This window comes from Maylandia zebra, linkage group LG9 (genome assembly GCF_041146795.1).
Source record: "Maylandia zebra isolate NMK-2024a linkage group LG9, Mzebra_GT3a, whole genome shotgun sequence".
NCBI lineage: Eukaryota > Metazoa > Chordata > Actinopteri > Cichliformes > Cichlidae > Maylandia > Maylandia zebra.
In genome coordinates this window covers 35,546,646-35,565,124 of record NC_135175.1, presented here as the reverse complement: position 1 = coordinate 35,565,124, position 18,479 = coordinate 35,546,646, and the positions used below count along the sequence as shown (strand labels likewise).

At 42.6% G+C, this 18,479-nt stretch overlaps 3 protein-coding genes across 4 annotated transcripts in view; 1 reads left to right on the top strand and 2 right to left on the bottom strand.

Moving 5' to 3' along the window:
* Window positions 1-7,651, bottom strand: part of LOC143420414 (uncharacterized) — a 30,984-nt gene extending 23,333 nt beyond the window's left edge. The window contains exon 1 of the mRNA XM_076888546.1: window positions 7,478-7,651. The gene's annotated coding sequence lies outside the window, so the exon portion shown is untranslated. The remainder of the gene's footprint in view (window positions 1-7,477) is intronic.
* The window catches only part of LOC101471554 (uncharacterized), a 291,948-nt gene that overhangs the window by 200,935 nt on the left and 72,534 nt on the right, over window positions 1-18,479 (top strand). The gene's annotated exons all lie outside the window — the stretch shown is intronic.
* Window positions 12,942-17,601, bottom strand: LOC112435556 (E3 SUMO-protein ligase ZBED1). Its single transcript, XM_024804221.2, has 3 exons — window positions 14,290-17,601; window positions 13,840-13,990; window positions 12,942-13,734 (listed from the first exon to the last, which is right to left on the bottom strand). Exons 1-3 carry the CDS (start codon window positions 15,558-15,560, stop codon window positions 13,288-13,290), a joined length of 1,869 nt encoding a protein of 622 aa, XP_024659989.2. The 5' UTR covers window positions 15,561-17,601; the 3' UTR covers window positions 12,942-13,287.

Sequence of the window (18,479 nt, the reverse complement as noted above, 5' to 3'; positions counted from 1 at the left end):
AAGGTAGGGCTCCACTTGCCACTTTCCACCTCCACCCTAGCCCAGCGGCCTTACCCGTCAGGACCCGTCTTCTTACTGAAGCCGAGAGTAATCGTGACTGTGCCTGCCTTAGGTTGTCCCAGGGTTTCGAGGTGGGATCTTACCCGTCATGGGCTATCCAGCCTTCCATACTCGCCTGATACGGGGCCCAAGTGGGCAGGGGAGGGAACACACTGGCTCTGGGAATTAAAGGAATGTAAGCTGCTTCCTTCATTGCATCTTATATTAACCTATCTCTATAATAAGCTATCTCAATTCTGACTCCTTCCTAGAATAATTTCACATATGGCACTTTGTGTATGTGTGTTTTCTATTCATTAATGTAATTGTCAGTTAATTTCTCTCTTCATTTTACTTTATTTATCTGTTTGTTTGTAACGTTCTACTTTAGTTCTACTAAACCTTGATGTAAAAACAATACTCCCTTATTTCACGCACACACTCTGCATTTTGCCTACGCACACACTTCTCTCTTAGACTTCCTCTGTTCACACATCACCTTGCACTCACTCTACTATCAACTTTCATAGTGTTATTATTATTTAGTATTTTATACACCTCACACACCTTTATTCATCATTCAAAACCTTCTAGTCACCGCATTCACCGCATTCACACTTAAAGTGTGACTAGAGTTGAGGGATATAACTCAAAACCCACTTTCCTAAGAGTATTTTAGACATGGTTGTCATAATCAAAAAAGCAAGTAAAAAACAAACAAACAAAAATTGAAACCTCCATTAATTCTCACCGCACACACAAGAAATTGAAAAAATAAAACCCACCAGCAACTAATGCTGGAGAACAGTTACTACTGAAAGTGATGTGTTAGCCTTAAGTATATACAGTGCACTCAATATATTTATATATCTACATCCAAACTCAGTCAATTACTATACATCCACTACGGCAACTCAAAACTTTTATTTATAGTCCTCTAATAAACATAAATGGCATTTGAAACACACACTCAACAATGTTTGCAGCAGTATTTGTAAAACCAACTGTGGCTTAAACAGTTCACTGCTTACTAATTTGCATTTTCACTCACACACACCGTCTAAAAATAGCAGCAGCATTGCCTCAGACTCCTTTCACACAGAGATCTCTTATTTTACAAAGACGTCTTATATTTACAACTACTGTCAGATCTGTCAGCTTTAGCGCCTACACAATTTAGACAAATTTAAAATAACCGCCCAGCGGATAAATTCCCTGAGTTTTTGCGACCAATTAACCAGTATCAAGACTTTAACTGTTTCTGGCCTCATTTCTAAAATCCCTAACTCAATTTAAAAGCGTCAACCAACCCAAACTTTGAAGTGTTAAGTTAAAGTTACACGCCCGAAATCCACTTCTGCTGGCCAAAAAAGCGCAGATACCGTTTCAAACGGTAAGGAGATTCTAACTCCTAGTTATTCTGGAGTGCCCCAAGCTCCACAGTGACCAACTGACTATCCCTCTTCGAGGACAATGCATAAGCGTCCTTTGCATTGGCAAGCGTTACCTCTGAGCACTGCGCTTCCTAGCAGACTCTAACTGCCGTTCTAGAATAATTTATAATACTTTGAAACAACAGTAAAACACCCAACAAAGTGTATAACTGAGGCAGATCGACCCTGATGGACAATGGGGACTCTAACCCACAAATTGACCCACAGAGGTCTGACCTAATGACCAACCGGGACTTTAACCCACAAAATGACCAAATACCCTACCAAACTACTTGAGACTCTAACTCAATTTCTTTGGGACTTCAACCCATTATTTAAACTTTTCTTATCAGACTCTTAACTACTTTCATTTCTTCTTAGCAGAACTCTAACTGCATCAACTCATGAGATTTTCATCAAAATCAAAACAGACATCCACCAGTAACTTCAGTGAGTAGACTTAAATTTTATCATGTCCAATTTGGCACACTTTGGAAATAATTCAACAGGTAGTGCCTTACCTTTTGGATAAGCCGGCTTATGCCCACTCACTTAGACCACTGGAATTCATGTCTGCCCGTCAGACCACCTAAGACCCCGGATTTCTCCGTCTAAACCTCCAACTCACCCTCCTCAATAACCGGACGAAGCCCCCAAATGTTAAGATTCAGTATTGAGGAAGGGTACAAGAGGTGATCGAAGAATAACCACACCGATCCGGCCGGGTGAAGCCAAACGATGATTTTAATGAACACACGTGTGGGAAGACAACTCTGTACGCAGACAGGAAGTAGTCTTCGACTTAATCAAAGCATGAACAGATATTTTATAGCATCAGGGTTTATTTACTGACGCCCCTTCATACGTCACCAGTACATTTTATACATAGATCAGATCAACATCATCATGACTTTTCACCTAGAAAATCATCTTCTATTTTCATGGCGTGGTACTTTCCGTTCTTATCTTGTTCCTCTTTCTTGCCGAGACACCAAGAAACGGTTCCTCTTTTACCAAGACAATTTTGCAGTTACAGCCAAACATAACTAACCTCTTCCTCTAAATAAATCTAATTTAAAGTGTGTGTGTGTGTGTTGACCTCACATGCTCTTTCTCAATTCACCTGTTGCACTTCTGACCTTTTACCAGACCAGAAGCTCACTGAGACTATGTGTATGTCTTCTACTAAATAAATGTTTTAACCAAGAACCTCTACTAAAACCTTAATATAAAATGACCTGATATAAGTGTTTTGTAAGCATGTATTGCGATTCCTTCTATGGCTCCAAGTCACTTGCACAATAGATTGTCCGAACATCGCGCCGAACAAAGCTTCCGACCCCCAATTAATTGACCGAGCTCCAACTCTTTAATAAGCACAGATATGCATTGTGTATAAAATAGTCATAACTGCTTAAGGCCTTCTTAAAGCTATCTGTTACATTGTTAAAGCCTCGTCTTAGCCTGCGGCTCAAAATAACTTCCTGCTTTCACTTCTGCATACAACTTCCTGTCAGCCTGCAACTCAGTCTTTCTGAAAGAGACACTGTTTAAACCTTGGAATGCAATATCCATGCTGCAGATTATATTATTAATGCAATGACAATTATTTAACAATAGCAGTAAAATAATTTCCCTCCTCGACAGGTGATATGGTACTACAAGGTCATGAACCCTTTAAGACCTACCATAGAACCAAGTCCGCCAGAGCTTATATTATATTTTTACATGCTCTGGAGCCATTTTTGGGAGCATTTCAAGTTGCTATACATCAATACAACCATTATAGCCCAGATTTTAATAATATGTATTCATTAAGTGCATAGTAATTACATAAATTGCAAAAAAGTGCAATAAACTACAAAAAAATTGAAAATCGTTTTTTTCTTTTTTAACATATATTTGTAGTTAGAGAAATTTAAGAGGCTTATCCCTCAAAACTGTAAATACAAAAAAGTTGCACAAAGTAGTTTCCCACCACAGGAAATTAATTTTGAGTGTCTTCATAATTTTATTTTTGAAATACACCAATTTTCATATACTGTAGGAAAAACGAAAATAAATATTATACTGCAAATTTGCAAAAAAGCAGCATATGCATCAAAATAAACTATTTCCAACAGTGCAATATGAGTCCTCAGCATCCCAGAAACGACACAGAAAGGCATAAAGTCAAAGATAACTTTTAAAAAGACCAGTATATGCCCTGAGGCCCTGATCATAAAAAAAGACTACATTTCCGCGAAAATGACGTCACTTCCGGTTTCGGGCAGGTAATGGCGGAAATGCAAAAGTTCGCGCTGACGTCTATTCCAACGTAGGAAGTGTTATGAACAGCTGATCGGATTGGCAAAGCGTGTTTCTGGAATATCATGTTTTTGTTCCTGCAAGCGCTTTTTATGCAGTTTTTGCAAAGATTTATGTGGAAGGAAACCGTGACCTAGGACAAGCTGATGGCATGAGATGCAAGTACAACTCCTCCGGTTTCATATGCAAAAAAAATTTTTGCGCTAGCTTACGTGGTTGCAGTGCTACTGGGATTTAAAAATAGTTACGCAAAACAGAGCGTGTCCGCTCTGATCGGCTCTAAAGGGTTAAGATAAGATGGGGCCTGATTATTTAAGACCTTGTATGTGAGGAGCAGTCACAGTGTTACTGGAGGCCAAGGTAATGCCATCCAGAGTAAGAATCTGGTTAGATACCATATTTCTAAGATTTTCAGGGCCGAGTACAATAACCTCAGTTTTATCTGAATTAAGAAGCAGAAAGTTAGCGGCCATCCAGGTCTTTATGTCTTTAAGACATTCCTGCAGTTTAACTAATTGGTGTGTGTCATCTGGCTTCATGGACAGATAGAGCTGGGTGTCATCAGCATAGCAGTGAAAATGTATGCTATGTCTTCTAATGATACTGCCTAAGGGAAGCATGTATAATGTAAACAGAATTGGTCCTAGCACTGAACCCTGTGGAACTCCATAATTAACCTCAGTGTGTGAAGAGGACTCTCCATTTACATGCACAAACTGGAGTCTATTAGATAGATATGATACAAACCACTGCAGCGCAGTACCTGTAATACCTACAGCATGTTCTAATCGCTCTAATAGGATATTATGGTCGACAGTATCGAACGCTGCACTGAGGTCTAGCAGGACAAGCACAGAGATGAGTCCACTGTCAGAGGCCATAAGAAGATCATTTGTAACCTTCACTAAAGCTGTTTCTGTGCTGTGATGAGCTCTGAAACCTGACTGAAACTCTTCAAATAAACCATTCATCTGCAGATGATCTGTTAGCTGTTTGACAACTACTCTTTCAAGGATTTTTGATATGAAAGGAAGGTTGGAGATTGGCCTATAATTAGCTAAGACTGCTGGGTCTACAGATGGCTTTTTGAGTAAAGGTTTAACTACAGCCAGCTTGAGAGTCTAACTTAACATCAATGGTACTAAGAGTAGCTGTAGATAATATTACATCTGTGGGATGATTATTGGTAATTTTTTCTCTAAAAAATTTTATTTGTGAAGAAGTTCATATTCATATGTCAGTGATATATTGCTTTCATTTTTGTAAAATTAATCATTTAAATTTTATGGACAACTTTAAAGTGGATCCCACCAGGTAGTAAAATCAAGAACACACACTTTCCTGTTATCACTTGAAATATTGAGGCTCAAATTGTGGTCATTGTTAAGTCAAATTGTTGAATGTTGTCATTGTGGTTCTTAAATTTATAAAGTCTTGATTCAAACTATAGGATCAAGACATTCCTTTGTCCCCCTCCCCAGCCTCTCGAGGTTCTGGGAAGAGGCTGTAGTGTTTTATCATGAGCAAATCCCTTGTGAAGATTCTGTCCGATGTTGCTTCCTGCTTTTATGATCCTTTTGGTGAGGACACACACACACACACACACACACACACACACACACACACACACACACACACACACACACACACACACACACACACACCCTTGTGTTTGTAACCAAGGGGGGGGACAGATGTTCTGTCTTGATTTCGCTCTTCATGAGGAACAAGTCTCTAAACTAGCGGGGCCTGTGGGAACACAGACCCAACAGTCATTAATATTTTGTACTTGTTAATCAAATGCGTATTTGTAACTTTGTAAACCAAAATATGTGAACATTTTATTTTTGTGCATCTACAGATGAGAATTTGTCTGTGTGTAAAAAATATTTACAAGTGTTACAAATTTTTCTGTTAATATCTGGTTACAGATACTGTTAGGATTTAACAGTTTAACAGTTTGCCTACCAGCCTGGCATTGGAGCGGATGATGCCGTCATTCACCTCCTACATCGTTCCCTCGCTCACCTGGAGACCGCTGGAAGCACTGTGAGAATCATGTTCTTTGATTTCTCCAGTGCCTTCAACACTATTCTTCCCTCGGTTCTGAAGGACAAGCTGGAGAACTCTGGAGTGGACCATCACCTCACTACCTGGATTTTGGACTACCTCACCGACCGACCACAGTATGTGAGGACTCAGGGCTGTGTGTCGGACAGGGTCGTCTGCAGTACGGGGGCCCCACAGGGAACGGTTCTGGCTCCGTTCCTCTTCACCATCTACACTGCAGACTTCTCCCACAATTTCACCCAGTGCTTCCTGCAGAAGTTCTCTGATGACTCTGCAATAGTCGGCCTCATCACTGATGGGGACGACAAGGAGTACAGAGGACTGACTCAAGACTTTGTGGACTGGTGCCAGCTGAACTACCTCCAGATCAACGCCAGTAAAACCAAGGAGCTGGTGGTAGACTTCCGCAGGCACAAGCATTCTCCACTGCAACCACTGAACATCCAGGGTATGGACATTGAGGCTGTGGACAGCTACAGGTACCTTGGTGTTCATCTGAACAACAGACTGGACTGGACTCATAACTCAGACGCCCTCTACAGGAAAGGGCAGAGCAGGCTGTACCTGCTGCGGAGACTCAGGTCGTTTGGGGTGGAGGGCCCACTCCTGAAGACCTTCTATGACTCTGTGGTGGCTTCTGCTATCTTTTATGGTGTGGTCTGCTGGGGCGGCAGCATCTCTGCTGGGGACAGGAAGAGACTGAACAGGGTGATCCGAAGGGCCAGCTCTGTCCTAGGATGCCCTCTGGACCCAGTGGAGGTGGTGAGTGACAGGAGAACGGCGGCTAAGCTGTCATCCCTGTTGGACAACGTCTCCCACCCCATGCAGCAGACTGTGACAGCACTGAGCAGCTCCTTCAGTGGGAGACTGCGGCACCCACGGTGTGGGACGGAGAGATTTCGCAGGTCTTTCCTCCCCACTGCTGTCAGACTCCACAACAAAGACTTTAACTGAACAAACACACACATCCACACATGTGCAATAACACTAAGTGCAATAATCTTTTCTGGCATCGTTGTATTTTTACTCAGTTGTATATAGCATTCGTATTCTATTTTTATCTTATTGTATATTTTTATTCTATTTTATTCTACTGTATATAGTATATTATTTTATTCTATTCTGTACAGCTGTGTACTGTATTTATTCTTATTGTATTCTAATTTTTGCGTCATAACTTTTGCACTGTCCACTTCCTGCTGTGACAAAACAAATTTCCCACGTGTGGGACTAATAAAGGTTATCTTATCTTATCTTATCTTAAATACATATAGTGTTAATGCTTATTTGCAAAGTTGCAAAACTCAATACACAAATACGCATTTGATTTACAAGTACAAAATATTTATGACGACATTTGAGTCCATACAAATAGAAATGAGGCTGTAGAGGTTTGGTGCAGGCAGAAAAACAGCTGCAGGGACAATGAAAATACTTTTCTGCTCCAACTTCTCCCAGCATGCTGAGCTAATGATTAGTTGGTGTTTTTCTCCAAACACTCTCTCACTCTTCTCTCAACGTGTTCACAATAAACTGTGAACAGACACCGAGGAGAGCAGCAGAAGACCTCATTCAGGAGCTAAACTCAACATGAACTGAACTCACAGTAAAGTTAGCTCGGTGCTTACCTTTAGATGAGCCCACAAACCGAGAGAAACTCCGCGATGAAGCTGCAACTCTTTCCAAACACAGGAAACAGATCAGGGAGCAGAGACCCACGTGGTTCACGCTGATCTCAGCTACGATCCAGGAGACAAGGGTGGGCAGATCGATGCAGATATCGATCAGGACTTTGGTAGTGGTTTATGATCGATACTTTAGTTCGTTTCTCTCCTCTAAGTTCACTACTTTACTCCCGTTTCACGTATAAGCAGCTCTCTCTGCTTCTCTCTCTGCTTCTCTCCTGCACACACACTTTGCTCCGCCCCCTTCTTCCTGCTCTGCTGTGGTTTGTAGCTGTGCGGTCACGTGTTTGAGCACACGTCTATTGCGGACCTTTGCAGCGTGGTGTCACGGGAAGAGGACCACGCCCCCTCCCATTAGACGTAGGCTGTGTCCCAATTAAGAGACTGCACGCTTTTCTTTTTTTTTATTGACAAAGCACAAAATACAGATATACAGATACAAAATAGCAAACACAATGTCAGGGGATTCGTATAAGAAAGCAAAATAGACACATTCTTTTGAGAATGTTGTATGGTTTTAACATATTGTTTGGTTTCATTTAAAAAGCACCGAAAGGATGGTTTTGCGTTAGAAAATTTTGACTTATGTATATGAAATTTAGCCAATAATATCAATAAGTTAATCAAATAAAATTCGTTCGCCCTGTGCATGGGGTACTTAAAGAAACCAAACAATATTTTCTCGTAACAAAGAGAGAACTCAGAAAAGATAAAGGAAACAACAAAAACACAAAATTCTTGCCAGAAAAGATTAGTGTATAAGCATGACCAAAATAAATGAGAAAGAGGTCGTGTCCAAATTCATGGGCTGCATCCTCCTGAGGACCCAGCCTTCGCGGTCTACGTGGGCCGGGTCCTCAGAAGATCGGGTAGGCCAGAAGTAAACGGCCGTGAAATTGGACGGTCTAGCCTTCTGATTAGCGTCACCGCTGTCTCGGTGGAGTTTAATAAACTCAGCCGTCTGCTCCTTGCTATCTAAAATATAACAGGACACTGGTGTAAATTCTCGACTGTCTCATACTTCTGTTTAATCAGTTTTCTGTTTCACGTTTAGTCAGCTGTGTAAAAACCAAGGAGGAACCCACCCGGGGGATTAATAAAGTTTTATTTTATCTAATCTAATCTAATAACTTTAATCTCAGCCAAACCGATTTACTCACGAACAAACAAAACACTGAAAAAAAGCCCAACAATAACATTTTTAGGTTGTCTAAGTGACTTATATATTACGTTTAACCCGAGCAGCGATAGTCCGCGGTGATCTGAAAATGATGTGCCGGGAGTTGTGCCGTTCTCGAGCTAGCTATCGAGCTGGTGGGTAGCAGACGTCTCCGAAAACGTCGAAGCACTTTTGCAAATATGCGATACCTTGATAAACCGAGCAGATATTTGATGTTTACACAGCTACTTTCTCGCCTGAAAATATGTTAAAAGTTTATTTTGTGACACAGAAAGATTAGTATGAGTAATTTTAAAACTTACTAGCGACCGCCATTGTTGGAAACTGGAGTTTGGCTGGGCCGCGCTATGAATTCTGGGATATGGTAGGCCACGAAGGACACACCCGACCCATCCTTCAAATTCGGGGAAAAGGAGGACGCATTTGTCGGCTGCATTCGGAGGAGTCTACGAATTTGGACAGCCTTCGGCGCGTCGCTGTGACGTAATCGGTCTACAAATGCGGCCTCAGGAGGATGCAATCCATGAATTTGGACACGACCAGCGACTGCACGCTTGAAGTACGCATTTTAAGTGCGGTTACGTCACCGCCACGCGACGATAGCTGTCCCAATTCAAAGTGTGCTCCAAATGCGCCGTCGACTTCCCCAAATATCAAGCGTGGTCCGGTGCACGCTTCGTGGTCCCATATATCCCACAATTCATAGCGCGGCAGTGGGTGTGGAGAATTGTGCCGCAAAATACCGCAGACGGGAGCGGCCGAAGAGGTTGTTTTTTTCTTTTCCAAACTTTATTGAAACCATAAAGCGAAAGGTCAGTCATTCCAGTTCAGTTTGTACAGTAGACATACAAGGAAAATAAGAGTAACAATATACAGTACAATGAAATAAGAAGGATAAATAAATAAAGGGAAAAAAAAAAGAAAAAAGGGGGGGAATGTGACAGACTCCATAACAACTTTGTATTTGAAAGTTGTGACAGTAAGTAAGTAAGTAAAATTTATTTATATAGCGCTTTTCACAGATAAAAATCACAAAGTGCTTTACAACACAGAAAATGGGAATATAAAAACAATATAACTGTAAATAAAACAATGTAAAACAATAAAACAATAAAAACAGCATAAGAAGAAATTAATCAAATTCTTTTCTAAATAAAAATGTCTTCAGCTGTTTCTTAAAATAATCAATGGAGTGAAAATTCAACAACCGTGGTGCTACAGTCTGAAAGGCACGATCACCACGAGTTTTAAAACGAGTGCGCGGTACCACCAGCAGTCTCTGATCTAATGACCTTAAACCCCGAGAAGATGAATGTGGTTTCAGCAGGTCAGAATCAGAATCAGAATCAGAATACTTTATTGATCCCTGGGGGAAATTATTTTTTGTTACAGTGCTCCATTTTAAACCAACATTAAGACAAGACAGACAATACGCTAACTAAGAATAGTACAATATATACATATATATACATACATACATACATAAGTCACTCATAAATAAATAGTTGGAAAAGAAACATGTGTAGTTGTAGCAGCAAACAGTGTGTTAAGTGGATGCGTTGTACAGGGAGATGGCCACAGGCAGGAATGATTTCCTGTGTCGTTCAGTGGTGCTTTTCGGTAATCTCAGTCTCTCACTGAACGAGCTCCTGTGACTGACCAACATGTCATGGAGTGGGTGGGAGGTGTTATCCAACATTGTCTTTATCTTGGACAGCATCCGCCTCTCCGACACCACCTTGAGGGAGTCCAGCTCCATCCCCACAACATTGCTGGCCTTACGGATCAGTTTATTAAGTCTGTTGGCATCTGCTGCCCTCAGCCTGCTCCCCCAGCATGCAACAGCATAGAGGATCGCACTGGCCACCACAGACTCATAGAAAATCCTCAGCATTTTCTGGCAGATGTTGAAGGACCTCAGTCGCCTCAAAAAATAGAGACGACTCTGGCCCTTCCTGTAAAGTGCTGTGGTGTTTTTAGCCCAGTCCAGTTTATTGTCAATGTGTACTCCAAGGTATTTATAGTCCTCCACAATGTCAACACTGACCCCCTGGATTGAAACAGGGGTCAAGTGTTTCCTGGTCTTCCTGAAGTCCACGATCAGTTCCTTGGTCTTTGCCACGTTGAGCTGCAGATGATTCTGCTCACACCACGTGACAAAGGAGTCGACCACAGCCCGGTACTCTGTCTCATCATCCCTGCTGATGCATCCAACCACCGCAGAGTCATCAGAAAACTTCTGAAGATGGCAGGTCTCTGTGCAGTGGCTGAAGTCTGTGGTGTAGAGGGTGAAGAGGAAGGGGGAGAGGACAGTCCCCTGTGGTGCCCCTGTGTTGCTAATCACCTTGTCAGACACACACTGTGGGAGACGTACATATTGTGGTCTTATATATAAGATAAATATCAGATAAATATTGAGGAGCCTGACCATGCAGGGCCCTAAAGGTTAGAACTAAAATTTTAAAATGAAACCTAAAATTTACAGGCAACCAGTGAAGGGAGGCCAAGACTGGAGTGATATGCAATCTTCTCTTGGTGCCTGTTAAGAGACGTGCTGCACCATTCTGCACAGTCTGAAGACGATTTAAGGCTGATTTGTTAAAACAAGTAAAAAGAGACGAGGACAAGGTAAGCGACCCATGTTGTAGGTGACGTCAGACGCCGGAAATTTTGGCGGAGAAAAAGCAAATGGTAGCATAGAGTTTAACAAAGGTTTTTCAAGCTTCAGTATTACCAAATATACTAATCAATTGTCATATAACTAACAACATCTGTTTTATCATCTCTAACACCCTGGAGGACAACGGGGAGAGTTTAGACGCTCTCCAAGATTACATCGACCGCTGTTTTCAAGATTTAGTAATGCAGAAGGCCCAGAGTGCATCCTCCCCGGCCAAAATTGAGACGCCGTCATCGAAGAGATATCGCCCGGCAGACTCCCCCGGTACAACATCGCCTGCCGGCAAAGACATCGCAGACATCCTGGAGTCAATCGACAAGCGATTGTCCAGTTTCGATGCGAGGCTGTCCCTGGTGGAGATTTTACACCGGGAATTTAAATCTCTGAGAGAATCCCTGGAATTCAGCCAGCAGCAGGTGGAAACGCTTGCCGCTGAAAATGCCACGCTACGGGAGTCGGTCAAATCTCTCACCGATAACGTGACCCAGCTAAACATTGAAAATAAAAAAATAAAAGAGTCCGTTATCGATCTACAAGCCCGTAGCATGAGAGATAATCTTGTGTTTTCTGGTATTCCAGAAACTGCCGGAGAGGACACAGAGGCAACGGTGAAAAGCTTCATTAAAATCCACCTGAAGCTGCCGGAGGACACCGTAAAGAACATCGACTTCGATAGAGTACATCGCTTGGGGGGCGCGCGGTCACGGACCGGGAGACCACGGCCTATTGTGGCCAAATTCGGTCAATTCAAACAGAAGGAACAGGTGAAGAGTCGCGGCAGAGAGCTGAAAGGAACGGACTTCAGCGTGAACGACCAGTTCCCCAAAGAGATCCTGGAACGACGCAAGGTTCTGTTCCCAGTTCGACGTAGCTTCATCCAGAAAGGCTCCCGTGCTGTCATCGCCGTGGACCGGCTCTACGTGGACGGACAGCTCTACCGCGACCCCGGCACCACACCGTGGTTATATTGACTGCACTCCAGATAAGAACCCGCTACACTCGTTTCTTATTCATTCACACTTTCTCTTTTAACATGGGTTTAACCTAGTAATATCAATATGATGTCATAGCAGATTAGGGCTGGGTATCGTCACTGATTTCTAGAATCGATTCGATTCCGATTCACAAGGTCCCGAATCGATTCGATCCACGATTCGATTCGATTCGATTCGATTTTGAATCAGTCCGAAATATTATTATATGAACCATAATACCCATATGGAAAAGAAATAGTAAAAACATACATGATTTACTCATGAAAGTGGCCACTTTCTCATTACTTTCATATATTTTTTAGTAAGTATACAAAACATACAAGTTTCATTATATAATTTTTCAAGGGATATATGTGTTTTCACTCTTGTATGCTTTTCATACAAGTTTCATACAAGACAGATAAAAACTTTATAAGATTTATATATATCTTTTCCATATGAGTATATATAAAATTATGATAATTCACCTTGTATATGTACTGTCAAAAGAACCCTCTAAGCCTTGTGAATGAATTACATAAATTTCAAAATTAAGAACAGATACTAAAGCAGTTAAATAATGTAATTTTTAATTAACATTAGTATATATTTTTTTTCATACATACATTTCAAGTGGATCAGGGATCCAGTGCAAATAGAACACATCTTTTGTAAACATCAGTAAAACCTCAGAGAAATAGTTTTGCTGTTAGTGTCTCACACAGCTTTTCTGAAATCCACTATTGTGTTTTGGAGACACACAGGATAACACAGCGTGTACAAGTGAACTGACAGAAACTGACCGATCAGAAAATGAAAAACTGCCTTTTAAAATACTTCAAAAAATGAAAACATACTGAACAGTATTGTAAAACCTCTGTGAAACTAATGCAATTTAGCCTTATTTATAACTACCCTCTCACTTCTTTGAGACTGTAAGGTTTTTCTGCAAGAAGAGAAGCTGGTCTACATGTTGTGGAGTCAGGCAGCTCCTTTGTGCGGTAACAATGTCACCAGCAGTTGAAAACACTCGTTCAGAAGGAACACTGGTCCCAGGTATGGAAAGATACTGCTTTGCTTGTAGAGCCAAGAGAGGATATTCCCTTTCATGGTCCCTCCACCAGATCAAAGGATCCTCAGAAAGTGCAACAGGCTCAACGTCCCTGTATCGATTCACTTCTTCCTTTGCCTTCTGAGTTGGTGTTTTCTGTGGTGCTGTGGTTTTTGTTGAGTAGGCTGGCCCAAGGAGAAAAATTAATGCAGAGTCCTTTGACCTCTTAATTGGAGGGGCATAATCCACTTCATCAACACCATCAAGAGAGATGTCAGGGACAGTTTCCTCAGATGTGTCACCATCAGACTGTCGCTGTAGAAAAATGAAAACTTAATTAATAAAGAAATTACTATTTATATTCTAACTCGAGTAGTGCAAAAAAACCAATAATTTTTTGTTTTTGTTTCTGTAACTCACAATAGCTGTGTCCACGTTCTCCAAACCTGCTGCTTCCAACACCAACTGAGAGAATGTGTTGTTACAGGTCTCTTTGGACAAGAATGGCAGGGCCTTAAAGCGAGGATCTAATGCTGATGCAATGTACAGCTTGTCCTTTAGGGCCACATATCTTGAAAAGAGATTTTGCACATTTAACTCAGTTTATTATGTTGGATATACATGTGCATGGTTACATACACTCATGCAAGATCAGAAACATTAATATACGACTTTGTTTCCATAATTTATATATAAACATCTATAGATAGATAGATATAAAATCAAAAGGCCTATTACTAGACAAGAGGGCTTAACTAACATTTTTATAATATATATATATTTTTTCACTATAATAAGAATTTTCATGTAATACATGCATCCATACAGTTACACTCATTCATGGCATATACACACAATTCATAAACATACCTTGACTTCAAGTTGTCGTATACAGCAGTCTTGAGGTCTTTAATCAGTGAGGAGTCGTGAGAGACACTGATCATCTTCTCCAGCAGCTGTGCATGCAGAGGTGCAATGATGGAAAGGGTCGGGGACTTTTCTTCAGACATAACCAGTGTGGCTGCTTTCAGCGGCTTCAAAGCTTTCACTATATCTTCTCCATCAGTTATGTCAGCCTCTGTAAGACTACAGAGATTACTGTCATTTCTCCTCACTTCAGGTGAGAGTAGAGCTGCAGAGATTGCTGGTTGTTGCTCTAGGAAGCGTTCCAGCATCTCCAATGTGCTGTTCCATCTGGTCACCCCATCATTCACCAGCTTATGGGCAGGTAGATTCAGTATCTTTTGCTTCTCTTTAAGCTTGCGACTTGCAACAGTGCTGCGATGAAAAAAGGATGCTATGCGTCTCACTCGGCCAAGCAGCTGAGCAACAGCTGGAACTTTCAGTCCTGCTTGTGAAGCTAAATTGAGTGTGTGGGCAAAACAACCAATGTGCAACCAGCCCGTTATTTCCACAGCTCGCACCATATTTGCAGCATTGTCAGTTACGATGACTGGATTTTTGTTTGTAAGCTCCCATTCTTCGATTGCTTTGAACATAATTTCAGATAAATTAGCTGCTGTGTGGCTTGCTTCAGTGGTTCTTGTCTGTAAGACATGAGACACAAGTTTCCACTCCTGGTCGATATGGTGTGAGGTGATAGTCAGGTAGTTATCTGTTGCTCTGGATGTCCAGCTGTCACAGGTTATAGCGACTCTCTCTGCTGACTTGAGAGAGGCTGTAACATCGTGTTTCACTTTTTCATACATGTTTGGGATTACCACTTCACTCAAATGTTTGCGTGTTGGTAAAACATAGCGTGGTTCTAGCGTATTAATGAGGTTTTGGAAGCCATCATTTTCAACAACGCTGTACGGACGTATATCTTTACATATGAAAGTTGCCACAGACTGGGTTATCTTTTGGGCACGTGGAGAAGTGGATTCAAACTTCACTGCAAATGCCTTTTCGAGTGAGCGTTGCTTGGTGTCGGCCGTTTTTGCTAGCAGGATATCTGGATGATGCCTCGTTAAATGATTTCTGAGATTTGTGGTATTTCCACAGTGCTTTACCTCCATTTTGCACATCTTACATACGGCTTTGCTTTTGTCCGGCTCTTCACTGTCTTCACAGTTCTTAAATCCAAAGTGTTGCCAGACATCTGCCTTTAGGCTTGGTGGCACATTCCCGGGAGTAGCCATGATGGTTCATGCGTCCAGGTCACTTAACTCTCGCGTGATTTCCTCATGTTAACCGCTTGCAAGTTTCATACGCGGCAAACTACATATGTATAAAAAAAAATCGATTTCAGGATTTAATGAATCGATATCGTTTTATTCCAGTTAGAATCGAATTTAATCAATGAATCGATTTTTTAAACCCACCCCTATAGCAGATATAACACCGTCACCCTCCGTCATTGCTTTAATTGGAATGTTTCCGTTTCGTTTCTTTTTTGTTGTTGTTGCTCACAGTTCATGTGGTTTCTTTCTTTCTCTTGTCTTTCACTGCTGTGGTCACCTACTTCCCCAACTTAGACATTCACATTATTCACACTCTCATTACACATACATATAGGATCTTGGGGGTGGGCACAATCACGGAGTCCAAATTACCATCAGGGTGTACACCTCACCCCTGGCGTCGTTGCCCACCTCTCAATTTTAAATACACTTAGACATTAAGGGCTATCAGGAGGGACTATGCGCTTACCTGCTGCTCCTTGGCAGGTAGCTCCATGCCCTCCTGGGTTTTAATTGCACCTTAGAACACACATGCATCAACACTACAATGAGCGGGTGGAGGGAGGTTTGGAGTCTTCTCCCACCCCCGTTCTCTGCGGCCTGCTGGAGCGGGAGGGCTAGGAGGAGTTGGCCGTCCGACTGCGGTCTGGGGTGTGGGGCCTCCCTGCTGCTACGGAGTCGGGGTGGTCTGCCTCTCCCCACCGCAGGGAAAAGGGTAACACCACCTGGGTCTGGGTGCAGTTCCCCCCTCCAGGGGCAAGGGTACCTAGACCCAGTTTGTAGAGTACGCTTCGGGAGTGTGATCGTGTGTACAGCGTCTCTTTATGTCTGTCTCCACGTTGGTTGAGTGTGGAGTAAGTGCACATGAGAGCATGAGGGTGGGAATGGATGTTTGTGTCTGTGTGTGCCTGTATGTCTGTGTCTATATGTCAGGTTGGGTATCAGACGCCACCTCTCTGGGGACACCTCAGGCCCTCCAAGGTTTGGAGGCCTATCTCCACCCACCACCACTTCCCCTGCCGGTGGCGGACTCCCTCGGGTGTCGGTGCGTTGGTGGTTCTTTGTGTCTGGGGGTGGGCGTCCAGGTACACACCGGCTCACTCCTTGGCGGCCGCTTATCGGGGCCTGGAGCCTCGGGCTCGCTCGGGCCCCTTCGGAGGTGGGGTGCCCCCCGGCCTCTCGGCCTGGGGCTCGGTCACTCAGGCACAGCTGGGGGCCGTCGCAGCTCATGGGCGCGTCACTGCAACTCCCCCTGGCTTCTGCTCCGCGGCTGCTGAGTGAGCCCTCATCTGGGACTCTCCTCAGCTCTTACTGGAACAGTGGCGCGGCTGCCCCTCTGTTGGTCTTCCATCGTCTCTTGTGTTCTGTGGGCCTCTGGATGTCTGGAGTTTTGATCTCCTCCATACCCGCTTCACACCCTGGAGGACGGGGCTGTGGCCCCCCCACACTCCCTAGCAGATCGTTACATGGAAAAACCTTTGGAATACAAGCACGCTGATCCACACAGGTATGCACACGGGTGTTCACTGCTCGCAGACCCAAATTACACCTTTCTTGGCCGCTACTTCGAAGCACATCTGTCCTGCGTGCTGCACAACAACATTGAATATTTAGTATTTACTGCTGTTTACACTTAGCTAGATTAATGCGATGGTGTTGTGTTTAGTATGTTGCTTTGTTTTTTTTGCTTGTTTTCTATTTTTCTCTCAACAGGTGATCCAGGAGATTTTTATTTTTTTTCTCCCCCCCTTTCTCACTGTCCCTCTCCCCTTCTGTTTTTCCTTTCCTTCCTCCCTTTCCTATCCCTCACTCATGTCTGTCCCGTCTGTAACATCTGAAAATAAAATATAATAAATAATAAAAACAAAGATCGACCAAATGGACCAATACGGCAATGCCACGATGATCCATTTGGCAAAGTAAATCCATTGGGTATCCTTGTTGGTCTTCAGACAACAATTCTGATGGCTAAAGAACCAAATGGGACAGGCAAAAAAAGTAAAAAGGCCATTACAATAGCAGCTCATTCGTTAAACATTTCCGAATGAATTTCAATAAATGATAAACCTTTTTTATTGGAAGTTAATTTAAGAGAGTTTAAGTAATATTCAATTTCAATCAAAAACAAATTAAATGATGGGGTTGAGTTTTGAAATTTACATTTATGTATGTGGAATTTCCCAAAAAAGATGGAGCGACCGAAGAGTGAACTGTCAAAAGTACTGAATATGACGTAACGTATTTATGTGCGAATGTGTAATAATTAAAGTCAGTCATATATCCACAAATAAATATAAATAAATAAATATATATATATATATATATATATATATATATATATATATATATATATATATATATATATATATATATATATATAATATTCACGCACACATTCACACACACATTCACCCTGGGGCGCACTGACAGAGGCGAGGCTGCCGGACACTGGCGCCACCGGGCCCTCTGACCACCACCAGTAGGCAATGGGTGAAGTCTCTTGCCCAAGGACACAACGACCAAGACTGTCCAAGCTGGGGCTCGAACCAGCAACCTTCCAATTACAAGGCGAACTCCCAAGTCTTGAGCCACAATCGCCACAATGAGCCACAGTCTGTTCTCTTAGGCAGCATCATTAGAAGACATAGCATACATTTTCACTGCTATGCAGATGACACCCAGCTCTATCTGTCCATGACTCAGGCGAAGGGGGTCTGCCCACGACGGCCATGGCGCCCAACCCATAGCCTGGAATGCGGCCGGTTGACTGCAGACCCAGACCTAGAGGCTGGACCAGGTGACGCAGAGGCAAAAGCAAAGGTGGCTGTAGGCGCCCTAGAATATTCAGACGGTAATTGGCATTTTGAGGCGCCATAA